General features: G+C 41.8%; 1 protein-coding gene across 1 annotated transcript; it reads left to right on the top strand.

The window, feature by feature from the left end:
* The first annotated feature begins 659 nt into the window (after window positions 1–659).
* On the top strand, window positions 660–14320 carry LOC109237691. Its single transcript, XM_019404025.1, has 5 exons — window positions 660–1014; window positions 1283–1414; window positions 2509–2781; window positions 3198–3309; window positions 14230–14320. Exons 1-5 carry the CDS (start codon window positions 660–662, stop codon window positions 14318–14320), a joined length of 963 nt encoding a protein of 320 aa, XP_019259570.1.
* The last annotated feature ends 324 nt before the right edge of the window (window positions 14321–14644 follow it).

Below are 14644 nucleotides of genomic sequence, written 5' to 3'. Positions count from 1 at the left end.
ATAAAACTTGGCCTGGGCTATTCAATCGAAATCGAGCAGCAACTAACGGTATGTCACTTGATTAGATACCTCCAGAATTGGTTGATGGAAGTTTAATGGTCAAGCTTGATAAGGAAGAAACAAACAGGGAAGCTGATAAGTGGAAGGCTACTTTAGTAGTTTATGTGATAGGTGACACACCAGGATATAACTATATGGCACGATATGTGGCTCAAAATTGGAATATAGTAGCTGAACTTGAAGTGTATTATCACGATGACTGATTTGAATGAAGTACAATATGCAGGCCTATATAGCATCAACAACAAACCTATGATCTTGAAACAATGGATCCTAAGTTTGATTTTAACGTTGAATTCCTTACAGAGCTGCCTTTGTGGGTTAAATTTCCTAGCCTACCTATGAGTTGCTGGAGCCGAGATTCATTGAGCAAGATAGCTAGTGCAATTGGAGTACCAAAGTATGCAGATGAATGCACAGCAAAGCAAACCAGAATATCATTTGCTAGAATGCTTATAGAGGTCAATGTCACCAAGCCATTACCAGATGAAATAATTGTACTTGACAATCATTTATATTTGAATGGAAGCCAGATTATTGTGAAGAATGTCTAATGATAGGACATAATTGTACAAAACAGGAAATGAAAGATGTGAAGAATGAGGAACAAAGGAATAACAACATTCAAAAGAGGAAGCAAGGTCCTAAGAAAATGGTGCACCACCTGGGTACTAAAGGAGGATGAAAGAGATGCAGTTGAAGCTAATGGTGAGAAGAAGGAAACTCAATATGCAGCAACCAATCAAAAAGCTCAAAAGCCAATAGAGAGAGTGGATACAGAGGAATTAAGCTCACAATCTAAAGAGAAGCAGTTATTAAAAGGGAAAGCGCTAAAAGAAATTAACGGCCGACCTGTGAATCAATTGATTGAAGCAGCTATTCCAGTGAGACATGAACTTGAGATCCTGCAGTGTGAAGATGATGTGATGACAAAACTCCTACCTACTGATATAGGTGGAGGATTTATATGTCATCAATAATGACATGGTTAGTATGGAATATAAGGGGTATAAATAAGAGATATAAGCAGAAAGAATTAGCTAAGTATCTCAAAGAAAATAGAATTAAAGTAGCAGGATTAATGGAGACAAGGGTGAAGGACCATAGAGCACAAGCAGTCTATAATAAAATTGTCCCAGGCTGGGGATTGAGAATAATTACAATCATGCACAGAATGGCAAGATTTGGTTGATCTGGGACACAAATGCTTAGAAAATTGCAGTTCTGAAGAAGGAAACACAGATTATCCATTGTTTAGTGGTGAGCAGGAGTCAACAAATAGATTGTGAAATGACAATAGTGTATGGATACAATACAGTGGAGCAGAGGAGAGATTTATGGCAGCAATTGAACAGTTTGTCTCAAACAACAACAAAACCATGGATCATTTGGGGGATTTCAACTCTATCTTAAGTTCACAAGATAGATTGAAAGGAGCAACAGTCACTAGCTATGAGATAAAAGATTTCACAGAATGCATTCAACAATTGATGCTGAATGAATTGCTATAGAAAGGAGATTATTATACTTGGACAAACAAGCAACAAGGGGGTGACAGAATATGGAGCAGAATAGATAGAGCCTTTGGAAATGCTGAATGGATGTTAAAATATGGCCATTTGCTTAATGAATATAAACTTCCACATATATTAGACCATTTTCCTATGACGATAACCACTAATGTGAGGGAGCCAAGGATCAGAACAGCATTCAAATTTTTCAATGTATGGGCAACTCATGAGAATTTTCTCCACCTAGTGGAGGAAAACTGGAAATAAATATATCACTCGCACAAGATGAGGAATATCTGCATTAAATAGAAGGAATTAAGGAAGAAGCTAAAAAGATTGAATGAAACTGAATTCAAGGGTGTAGCAGCAAGAATTATTCAAGCAAGAGAAGATCTTCAAGAAATACAACTCAAGATAAGGCACCAATACTTAGATGAATTAGCAATGGAAGAAAAGAAAATTATCTGTCAACTTGAAAAGTAGTCTATGATTGAAGAAAGTGCATTGCAACAAACATCCAGGGCAAGGTGGATCAAACTTGGAGATGCCAATGCAAGTTACTTTTCAGTTGTTATAAAAGATAGAAAATAGAAGAAACAAATACTAGAGCTAGAGTCTCAAGAGAGAGGCAGACTAACAGAAGCAAGAGATATCAAGCAAGAGATAATACAGTTTTATAAGTCACTTATGGGGTCAGCTTTGCACAATGTGACAACAGCTAACAAGACAATCATGAGAAGGGGGAGTGCACTGAGTCATACTCAACAGCTCCAACTATGTGAATAAGTGACAGAAGAGGAGATTTATTCAAGCCTTCAGTCTATAGGAGATGACAAAGCTCCAAGTGTGGATGGATATAATGTTGTATTCTATAAAAGAGCTTGGCCAGTCATTAAAAATGAAATCATTGAAGTTGTGCAAGATTTCTTTATAACAGGCAAAATGCATAAAGGAATTAACTGTAGAGCAGTCACCCTGATACCAAAGGTATTCAATCCTGCTACAATCAAGGAGTATATGCCAATTTCCTGTTGCACTGTTCTATACAAGATAATAGCAAAGATTCTTGCAGGCAGAATAGAGAAGGTGATCGCATCCATTATCACTGAAACTCAATCAGGATTTATCCCAAGAAGGAAAGTAGCAGATAATGTGATTATGGCTCATGAGTTGGAGAAGACATATACAAGAAAACATATATCACCCAGATGTATGATTAAATTGATATTCAGAAGGCATATGACACAGTGGATTGGATATTTTAGGAACAAATGTTGACAGAATTGCATTTCCCTAAAAAATGTATCAGATGAGTGATGGAGTGTGTTACTACTGTTAACTACTACATAGTTATAAATGGAGAGTCAACCCCACCCTTTGATGCTACCAAAGGACTTTGTCAAGGAGATCCAACTTCTCCCTTCCTATTTGATATTGTTATGGAGTATTTGAGCATAAGTCTCAGCACCTTAAAGGAATAGAAGCAGTTTATGTATCATCCAAATTGTTCTAAGCTAAACATCACACATCTGTGCTTTGTAGACGATCTTCTCATGTTTGCTAAAGGTGAAAAAATATCAGTGGGGCTCTTACATGAAAAGTTTGGTATATTTACAAATTCTTCAGGGTTACAGGCTAATCAATCCAAGAGTGCTATCTATTATGGTGGGATTTCAGAAGAAAGCAAGCAGGAAATCCAACAAGCAATTGGATATAGGCAAGGTGAATTACCATTTTGGTATCTAGGAATTCCACTAGCTACTAGAAAACCGAAATTGGTAGAATGGCAACCTCTAATAACAAAAATCACAGCAAGAATTTTAATCATGGATAGCTAAGAAGTTATAATATTATAACGATCCGAACGGTCGTTTGAGCTTTGTACTTCGCTTGCCAGTTTTCGGGCATGACTAGCCCTGTGTGATGTATTATAACTTATTCAAATCGTCAGTTTTGGTTTTCAGGGTAATCGGAAGGGTTTTCGAAGGACAGTTCTCAGTTTGAAGCTTAAATTTGAAAGGTTTGACCAAGTTTTCACTTTTTAGCATATGATCTCGGATAGGAATTTTTATGATTTGGTTAGCTCCGTTGATGATTTGGGACTTAGGAGTGTGATCGGAATGTGTTTTGAAGGTTCGGAGTAGATTTAGGCTTGAATTGGCGAAATTGAAATTTTGGCGTTTTTCGGTTGATAGGTGAGATTTTGATATAGGGGTCGGAATTCCGTAAGTTGCAGTAGGTTAGTTGTGTCAAATGTGACGTGTGTGCAAAATTTCAGGTCATTCAGACGACGTTTGGTAGACTTTTTGATCAAAAGCGGAATTCGGAAGTTTTTGGAACCTTAGTCTTGAATCCGATGTGATTTGGTTGATTCGATGTTGTTTGAGGTGTTTTGAATATTGGTATAAGTGTGGATAGTGGTATACGACTTATTTGTGCTTTTGGTTAAGGTCCCGGGGCCTCGGGGTAATTTCGGATGGTTGACGGGAGGTTTTGAGTTGGGATATGCAGCTGAAGTGCTAAGTTCCTGTCATAACCGCACCTGCGGCTAGGGGAACGCAGGTGCGGGCCGGCAGAAGCGCATTTTGGGACGCAGATGCAGAAATGGGCAAGAGGCGCCGGAACTGCAGATGCGGAAGATTGAGCGCACCTGCGATAGCGCAAGTGCGGGAGTGTGATCGCAGGTGCGGTTTGCGGTGCTTGAGTTATTTTGCGCAGAAGCGCACCTGGGACCGCAGGTTCGGGTCCGTAGGTGCGGTTTTGCTGGGTCAGAATATATAAATTTCACCTTCGCAATTTTGAGTGGATTTTCACCACATTTCAAATGGGAAGAAGCTTTGGAGAGCTAATTGAAGGGAGAATTCAAGAGGGCTTCTTAGAGGTAAGGTCCTTGGTCCCTAAACTCGTTTTTATGATGATTTTTGAGGTTGTAAGCTTGAAAATATGGGAAAAACAGTAGCAAATTGGAAGTTAGGGCTTGGAAATTGGAGACCTAAATCTAGGGATTTGAGGGGTCGTTTATGGTCGGATTTTGATGTATTTGATATGTATGAACTCTTGAGAGTGTAAGGATTCTAGTTTTGTGATTTGTATCGGATTCCGAGATGTGGGCCCGGGGGTCGGGTTTGGTCAATTTCGGGATTCTTGATGTAAATTGGTTATTTTCGAGTGGGCTTTGTTCCCTTAGCATATTTTGATGGTATGGTACTGTTTCTGGCTAGATTTGGAGCATCCGGAGGCCGAGTCGAGAGGCAAAGGCATCACGAGCTAGAGTTTGGACCAGATAGAGGTAAGTAATGATTGTAGATATTATCCTGAGGGTATGAAACCCCGGATTTCACATCGTTGTGCTACTTTAAGGTGACGCACACGCTAGATGACGAGCGTGGGGTCGTGTACCGTTGGGGATTGTGGCTTGGTTCATCCCGTACGACTGTTAAGTCGCATATTTTACTTGAAAACTATTTGATATTGTTATATTTTGGAAAATATTATTGTGTTTGGGGCTAAATGTCATGTCTGGGCCTTGTGCCGATTGTTTGGACCCTTAGGGGCTTTTACTACTATTTTTCCTCACTGTTTTGGTTTAATGTTTACACTCAGTCGTGTTATGTTCTTACTATTTTCATAACTCGGTTTTATTCACTCCTTTTGATTTCATAAATGATTTTGAGCCAAGTACCTGTTTTATTGTCAGCTTGAGGGGCTTGAGTGAGATCTAACTGAGTGAGGCCAAGGGCCTGTGTTGTGAGGATATCATGGGATCGGGCTGCGCGCCGCAGCATGTGGTACTGACTTGTGATTGATGAGAGGCCGAGGGCCTCATTTATTATGCCACGAGGTGGCTTTTGATTTATATGAGGCCGAGAGCCTGTTTGATTATGCCACGAGATGGCTTGTTATTGTGCTTGGGCCCTAAGGGGCCCCTCCCGGAGTTTGTACACCCCCAGTGAGCGCGGGTACCCAGTGTGAGTGATGTGATGTAGCCCGAGGGGCTGTTGTTGTTTCATGTTATTACCCGAGGGGCTGATACGAGTGATTATGAGATAGCCCGAGGGGCTGGTTCTGTTGATATTGTGCCTGAGGGGCGGTTCATGGTACATGTTTTGCCCGAGGGGCTGTTTACGTTTCTATCATTTTTACTCACTATTTTTATCACTCGTTTAAAACCATTGGAAGATGTTTTAAAAAGGAAAGGGTTTTTACTTAAACTGAGTTTGATTTACGAAATAAATGATTTCTGTACTGTTTTGGAAATGTACTGTATTTGCTGTAGCGTTATGACGTGGCTTACGTGTTTTCTTACTGCTCAGATTTCATTTACTTTTATTACTTACTGAGTTGGCGTACTCACATTACTCCCTGCACCTTGTATGCAGATTCAAGTATTTCTGAACCCGGTAGCGAGTGTTGATTGCTCAGTAGCAGAGTCATCGGAGTTAGCAAGGTAGCTGCCCGGCGTTCGCAGCACTGCTTTTCTCCCTTGTCTTCCTTAGACTGTATTTAGTACATTTTTAGACTCTTAGTTGTATTCAGACCTTAGTAGATGCTCGTGACTTGTGACACCCCGATGTTGGGCTGGTGTATTTATTCCACACTGTTCATTTAGACTTACATTATGAGATATATGATTAATTAAAGGCTTAAAAATGGTTGTTATTGATTAAAGGGTTAAATTCGGGAGTTGTGTCTGCTGGCCTAGTTTCACGATAGGCGCCATCACGACCGGGTCGATTTTAGGGTCGTGACAAGTTGGTATCAGAGCCTAGGTTACATAGGTCTCACAAGTCATGAGCAGGTTTAGTAGAGTCTCGCGGATCGGTATGGAGACGTCTGTACTTATCCTCGGGAGGCTGCAGAACCTTTAGGAAATTTCACCTTCTTGAATTCTTATCGTGCGTCCTTGATTCAGCTTGAAATGTAACTCTTTGAATTCCTTCCACGCATTCGTATGCGCGCATGAGCGCTCAGTACCAGATGTGCATCAATGGCTTGTGATTCCCTGATCGAGGGGCGAGATGTGATCTCTGTGTGTTGATGTTGGGCCAGTCGAGAAGACTTGAGGCCGGATTTTGCCTATAGCTTGAGCCCTAAGCTGTTGATCGCGCGAGCGCGTGTTTCTGGATCTATATGTTCTGTTGTGTCCCTATTAAGGGAAGTGATGATGGGATAGCTACGTGATGAGGGTGATGTGACTGCGAGATGTGTTCATATGAATTGAACGAGACGAGAAGGGTCTGCTTTGCGGCAGCAAGAACTATTTGGTATTTGATTTCCATCGTGATTTGACGTATAGCCCCGAGTTGTGGGTGTTACGAAGGATCTTTTCATGTTGCCTAGTTAGGAAGTGAAGTAGATTTCACGTTGTGATATGAGTTCAGACTCAGGAAGATTAAAGGACTGCGTAATGTTTATGATGGTGGAAGGGTATAAAGAGATGTTAGTTTGAGGCGAAGCAAGTGGGTCATCTCCTGCGGAGTTTTCTGATATTTATGTGATCCTTATGTTGTTGTTGGAAGATCTCCTTTACCAGTGAAGTATATGTGTTGCAATTTAAATTTGGGTCGCCTAGAGTGGACTTGACTGTTACGAGGGTGAATGCGAGATTTGTGAAAGATTTGAAGTACTAGATGGGCTGTGTTGCACGAGCTTATGAAGGATTGAGTTTAATCTCACTATGGTATTATGGCAGTAATAGAGTACATTCATTATGAGTCATTGTTTGTTTTGATCTATGGCTTCGAGCCAAGTGGGGGAGTCTGCTATTGATTAGTTGATTGCGCGGTTATGTGCTATGATGGTTCCAGTTTGAGGCATATCGGTGAATCAGCTGTGGCTTACGGAGGTTGAGATCGAGGATGGCTCTAGTAAAGGAAATTTCAATAGAGGTTATGGTATGCTTTATGGGTGTATAAAAATCATGGAATGACTTGAGTTGTTATCTGTAAAGGATGTGTGGTGCATAGATCATGAAGTTTCTTGGTTGCATTAAGGTGAGGTTACACTCTGTGGTGTTGGAGTGCTATTGGAGCACAGGTCGTCCGGTCCATTTGATCGGTCTAATTGCGGTTTGAGTAGAGTGGATGACTCTCGAGAATGGTTCAAATAGGTTCAAGATTTTACATGGAATAATTGGAGATTTTCAAGTTGTATATTTGGCTAGAAACTGAGGTTTGCCTTGGAGGGTGTCAAGACTCGTAGTATTTCTATATCATTATGGGATTCTATATATCAGTATTATGAAGGTAAAGGTAATGGCCTTGGATTCGCAGGAAGTCCCTTCAGGGTGGGTATTTTTAATGTGGTGCTTTTGGGAATGGTTAAGAGAGTATTCAGCGGCTTATGAGCCTTAGACGGTGTGGTTTTATGCTTAGGTCTCATATGGTGAGTCTGGTTTAAGGAATTGTGGTGTTATAGCAAGAAGGAGTATCAAGTTGAAGATAAATCAGAAGGAAACTTGGATAGATGGGATAGCTTGGTAGTAGGCTGGATCGGCATGGTAAGGATATGATTAGTTCTTTGGGTTCTTACGAGGTAATGAGTTTCTACAGGTGTTTCGCGGCAATGCTCTTGGGTTTTAGTGGCCTGCGTAGCTTGGTTGAGTTAGAAGGATTCAGTCTTGACGGTTTAGTTTTGTGCAAATGGAATTCGGAGAGTTCTTGATGGTTTCTACCACGGTTAGAGATGTATATTTGCTACGAGCGTGAGGAGCATGGGATGTGTAGTGATTTTCTTCTAGATGGGATCAATGGAAAGTTCTTGACTAGTTGAGTACGTAGCTGCTTGTGGCTCGGAAGGGATATGAAGTTCTCATGTTTATCCTAGGATGGTATGGTATAGGCGGTATGTTGTGTAGGATTGAGATTTGCATGTGTAAGGTCACGGTTCAGCTTTGAAAGGAAGGTCACAAATTCTTAGGTAGCATGGACAGTTCAGATGACTAGATAAATGAGATCATTGATTGGTGTGGCTTGATGAGGGTATACATTTGAGGAAGGGCGATGTGTTTGAGTTGAGGATACTTTATTAGTATTGCGGCGCTCTCATGCTGGATCGACTGCTGATATTCGAGTTTCTTGGTGGCACAGAAGAATTATAGGGGTACCTCTCATGGAATGATTGGGTATTAGAGGGGTGGTATGTATTCGGACGGCGGAATTGGGATCGGATATGGTGATTCGCGTGCTGTATGGAATTGGAGACTAGGAGTTCTCATAAACAGGTTAGGTCGTGGTTGTGGACCGCGTATATCGGTCTTGTGTGGTAACTATTGGAGGTTTGGAGACCCGAGTGGATCCTTTGATGCTTGGTATGTTGGATTTTGGATGTGATACTGGGCATAGACCGGTTGTCTCGGTGTCGTGTTATTCTGGATTGTTGCGCTAAGACGGCGACGTTGGCTACGCCGGGGATGCCACGGATTGAGTGGCAAGGTTCGACGGATTATGTTCCAGTAGGGTGATTCAATTTTGAAGACCCAGCGGATGGCTGGGAAAGGTTGCCTTTTCTTATTGGGCCTTTGTGATGGATGTCAGTGCAGAGACTCCTACCATTGATTCAGATCCGGTGGTGAGGGATTTTCTAGATGTGTTTCCTGCTTCCGGGCATGCCGCCGGATTTCGGTATTGATTTCGGTATTGATTTGGTGTCGGGCACCGTATCGTATGGCACCGGTGGAGGTAAAGGAGCAGCTTCAAGAACTCCTTGCTAAGGGGTTCATCGGTAGACCAATAGGGATGTGTGTTCTATATCGAGTCGGCTTGGTTGACTCCGAGTTTTATTGTTGAGGGATGTATTGATTTGATTGTTATTGAGCTTATTAGTGATATGGGGAGATCTATGAATTACCTTCCCGTGTTGCGAGGCGTTAGGATTTGTTGGTTATAGGCACATGTGGTGCGGTTTTTATTGGGTCTCTCAGTGGGATTCGAGCGGGAAGAGTATTGGGTATTGCTCAGCGGATGGCGTATCGATTGCGTCCTTTCGGGTTTGCGTAATATTATGTCAATTTCTTCGTCGTTGTTATGAAAGATGATTTGCTTGGGTACTAGATATCAAATTGTGCGTGGTTGTCGATTTTGAGCATAGTGACTGGAGGTGTCTCATGTGGGCCAGTATTCGGATAGGGTCGCGCATTGCAGCGAAGTTATGTGGAGATATGACCCTTTGGGTTGGATTCGTGTGTTCTGTTTCTACGACGTGTGATGGGTTCTCAGCATTGAGTTGTGGTGGTTCTGGTGAGCTTGCGGTACAGCTCTTTCATTTGAGTCGTTTTTCCTGATTTGAGTACGTTCGGATTGTTGCTTATTGGTGCGCGTATTGCACGAGTTATGGCTTTAGTTTGTATTGATGTGTCATATCACCAGATTAGTTGTGTAGGATTAGATGATATTGTTGGGATCTATAATGAATACAAACGGATTCGGTTTCAGTGTGTTGGAAGGATAATATCGATGTTCGGCTCAGAAATTTGCTATGGTCCTCGCCAAAGGAGAAGTGGCTTCACGAATGGTTAATCTGAGGAATGGTTATGACTTTCTACGTGTTTCATTTATCATTGGCAGTATACGGAAGTGTTGGAATGAGGCTTTGTTTGATAAGAGGTTTATTATCGATATTCGGTTGTTCTAAGCAACTGCTGTGATTAGAAGTTATCGCTACGACAGTTAGAGCTATGTGGTATATCATGTAATTGCATCTGAGACTGTAGGTATGGTTCGTTACAGCTTGTTCGGACTTATTCAAAGTATAGATGTGAGATTCTGATCATATAGATGATTTCAGAAGTGGAAATGTGATTCTAAGGTTTATGGGCTAGGTTGGATTGAGAAATTTCAGTTACATTGTGTTATCGGACCTATATGAGATAGGGTGACGTGGGATCACCCCCGGGTATGTGCATGGTAAGGTTACACAGCGATTTGATGGTTTTCAGAACAACTCTGGCACGTTCGAGGACGAAGTATGTTTAACAGGGGGGGATGTAACGACCCGACCGGTCATTTTGAGCTTTTGCACTTCGCTCACCAATTCTCGGGCATGACTAGCCCCGTGTGATGTATTATGACATATGCAAATCGTCGGTTGTGGTTTTCAGGGTAATCAGAAGGGTTTGGAAAGACAGTTCTCAGTTTGAAGCTTAAATTTGAAAGGTTTGACCAAGTTTTGACTTGTTAGCATATGATCTCAGATTGGAATTTTTATGATTTGGTTAGCTCCGTTTGGTGATTTGGGACTTAGGAGCATGATCGGAATGTGTTTTAGAGGTCCGGAGTAGATTTAGGCTTGAATTGGCGAAATTGAAATTTTGGCGTTTTTCGGTTGATAGGTGAGATTTTGATATAGGGGTAGAATGGAATTTCGGAAGTTGCAGTAGGTTTGTTGTGTCAAATGTTACGTGTGTGCAAAATTTCAAGTCATTCGGACGAGGTTTGGTAGACTTTTTGATCAAAAGCGGAATTCAGAAGTTTTTGGAACCTTATGCTTGAATCCGATGTGATTTGGTTGATTCGATGTTGTTTGAGGTGTTTTGAAGATTGGTATAAGTGTGTATAGTAGTATACGACTTATTTGTGCTTTTGGTTGAGGTCCCGGGGCCTCGTTGGAATTTCGGATGGTTGACGGGAGGTTTTGAGTTCGGATATGCAACTGAAGTGCTAGGTTCCTGTCATAACCGCACCAGCAGCTAGGAGAACGCAGGTGCGGGCCCGCAGAAGCGCATTTTGGGTCACAGATGCGGAAATGGGCAAGAGGCGCTGGAACCGCAGATGCGGAAGATTGAGCACACCTGCGATAGCGCAGGTGCGGGAGTGTGATCGCAGGTGCGGTCTGGGGCGCATAAGTGATTTGCGTAGAAGCGCACCTGGGACAGCAGGTGCGGGTCCGCAGGTGCGAGATTTTAACCGCATGTGCGGTTTTGCTGGGTCAGAATATATAAATTTCACCTTCGCGATTTTGAGTGGATTTTCACCACATTTCAAACGGGAAGAAGCTTTGGAGAGCTAATTGAAGGGAGAATTCAAGAGGGCTTCTTAGAGGTAAGGTCCTTGGTCCCTAAACTCGTTTTTATGATGATTTTTGAGGTTGTAAGCTTGAATTATATGGGAAAAATCAGTAGCAAATTGGAAGTTAGGGCTTGGAAATTGGAGACCTAAATCTAGGGATTTGAGGGGTCGTTTGAGGTCGGATTTTGATGTATTTTATATGTATGAACTCGTGAGAGTGAAAGGATTCTAGTTTTGTGATTTGTATCGGATTCTGAGACGTGGGCCCCGGGGTCAGGTTTGGTCAATTTCAGGATTCTTGATGTAAATTGGTTATTTTCGAGTGGGCTTTGTTCCCTTAGCATATTTTGATGGTATGGTACAGTTTCTGGCTAGATTTGGAGCATCTAGAGGCCGAGTCGAGAGGCAAAGGCATCGCGAGCTAGAGTTTGGACCGGATAGAGGTAAGTAATGATTGTAAATATTGTCCTGAGGGTATGAAACCCCGAATTTCACATCGTTGTGCTACTTTGAGGTGACGAACACGCTAGATGACGAGTGTGGGGTCGTGCACCATTGGGGATTGTGACTTGGTCCATCCCGTACGACTATTAAGTCGCGTATTTTACTTGAAAACTATTTGATATTGTTATATTTTGGAAAATATTATTGTGTTTGGGACTAAATGCCGTGTCTGGGCCTTGTGCCGATTGTTTGGACCCTTAGGGGCTTTTACTACTGTTTTTCCTCACTGTTTTGGTTTAATGTTAACACTCAATTATGCTATGTTCTTATTGTTTTCATAACTCGGTTTTATTCACTCCTTTGATTTCATAAATGATTTTGAGCCGAGTACCTGTTTTACTGTCAGCCCGAGGGGCTTGAGTGAGATCTGACTAAGTGAGGCTAAAGGCATGTGTTGGATCGGGCTGCGCGCCGCAGCATGTGGTACTGACTTGTGATTGATGAGAGGCCGAGGCCTGATTTATTATGCCACGAGGTGACTTGTGATTGATATGAGGCCGAGAGCATGTTTGATTATGCCACGAGATGGCTTGTTATTGTGCTTGGGTCGTAAGGGGCCCCTCCCGGAGTCTGTACATCCCCGGTGAGTGCGGGTACCCAGTGTGAGTGATGTGATGTAGCCCGAGGGGCTGTTGTTGTTTCATTTTGTTGCCCGAGGGGCTGATACGAGTTATTATGAGATAGCCCGAGGGGCTTGTTCTATTGATATTTTGCCCGAGGGGCGGTTCTTGATTTATGTTATGCCCGAGGGGCTGATTACGAGTGATTGTGAGGTAGCCCGAGGGGCTGATTCTGTCGATATTATGCCCGAGGGGCGGTTTATGGTACATGCTTTGCCCGAGGGGCTGTTTACGTTTCTATCATTTTTACTCACTGTTTTTTTCACTCGTTTGAAACCATTGAAAGATGTTTTAAAAAGGAAAGGGTTTTTACTGAAACTGAGTTTGATTTACGAAATAAACGATTTCTGTATTGTTTTGGAAATGTACTGTATTTGCTGTAGCATCATGATGTGGCTTACGTGTTTTCTTACTGCTCAGCTTTCGTTTATTTTTATTACTTACTGAGTTGGCGTACTCACATTACTCCCTGCACCTTGTGTGCAGATTCATGTATTTCTAAACCCGGTAGCGGGTGTTGATTGCTCAGTGGCAGAGTCATTGGAGTTAGCAAGGTAGCTGCCCGACGTTCGCAGCACTGCTTTTCTCCCTCTTGTCTTCCTTAGACTGTATTTAGTATATTTTTAGACTCTTAGTTGTATTCAGACCTTAGTAGATGCCCGTGACTTGTGACACCCCGATGTCGGGCTGGTGTATTTATTTTGCACTGTTCATTTAGACTTACATTACTAGATATAAATTAATTAATGGCTTAAAAATGATTGTTATTGACTAAAGGGTTGAATTCGGGAGTTGTGTCGGCTGGCCTAGTTTCACGATAGGTGCCATCACGACCGGATCAGGTTTTAGGGTCGTGACACATATGCAGGCAGAGTACAACTGGTAAAGTCAGTGCTTTTTGGTATTCAATCCTATTGGGCACAACTATTTATCATACCTGCTAAGGTGATGAAAGCCATAGAGGGATACTGCAGAAGCTTTATATGGTCAAGAACAAACGAAATTACCAGAAAGTCGCTAGTAGCTTGGAGTAGGATGTGCATGCCAAAGTCAGCAGGGGGATTAAATCTCACAAATCCTAAATTATGGAACAAAGCAGCCATAACAAAGATTTGTTGGGACTTGAAGACTAAGAAAGACACTTTGTGAATTAAGTGGATTCATGAATACTACATAAAAGCACAAACTTTGGAGAGTTTGACTATCCCCCAACAAGCTAGTTGGGTGTCAAAAAAATACTCAAAGCAAGAGCTGACTTGAGATATGTGCAACTAGAGTACTTGAAGAACAAAAGCATGATCAGAAGCATATATTTGAAAACGCTTGGGGAGTTACTTAAAGTTATATGGAAAAGCATCATGTGTGGCAATGAAGCAAGACGAAAAGCAGTGTTTATAACGTGGCTACAACAACAAGATAGGCTGCTAACTGCTGCAAGACTGGAAAGCTGGGCAATTCAAGTTGAAAATAACTGTGTAATGTCTAAAGAGGTAGCTGAAACCAGGGATCATCTGTTTGTGGAATGTGCAGTTGGAAGACAGGTTTAGAAGAAGCTAATGCAGTGGCTGCAAATCACTTGGGTGGATATAAGCACATGGAACCAGATGCAACAATGGATTGAGCAGAACATAAAAGGGAAAACTATGAAGGCAAAGTTAGTGAAGCTGGTGTTTACATAATATGTCTATGCAATATGGATAGAAAGGCACAACAGGCTCTTTGCTCATATGGATAATACATGTGAAACAATGGCTAGAGAGATTGCATATATTTGTCATGTTCGAGCCAATAGTACTACTAGGATACTAATTCAAAAGTATAGCTTTCCTAGGTAGGCAATAGATGCTGATAGCAAAGGCTTTTAGTGTTGAAGAGAATACTGATAGAAGAGATGAGAGAAGCGAACTGTGTTATAAATTCTGGCTGATTTGTACATAATACTTTT

Source organism: Nicotiana attenuata, unplaced genomic scaffold, assembly GCF_001879085.1.
Source record: "Nicotiana attenuata strain UT unplaced genomic scaffold, NIATTr2, whole genome shotgun sequence".
Lineage (NCBI taxonomy): Eukaryota > Viridiplantae > Streptophyta > Magnoliopsida > Solanales > Solanaceae > Nicotiana > Nicotiana attenuata.
Note: the sequence above shows the minus strand (reverse complement) of the source record. Positions and strands in the feature narration are given on the sequence as shown.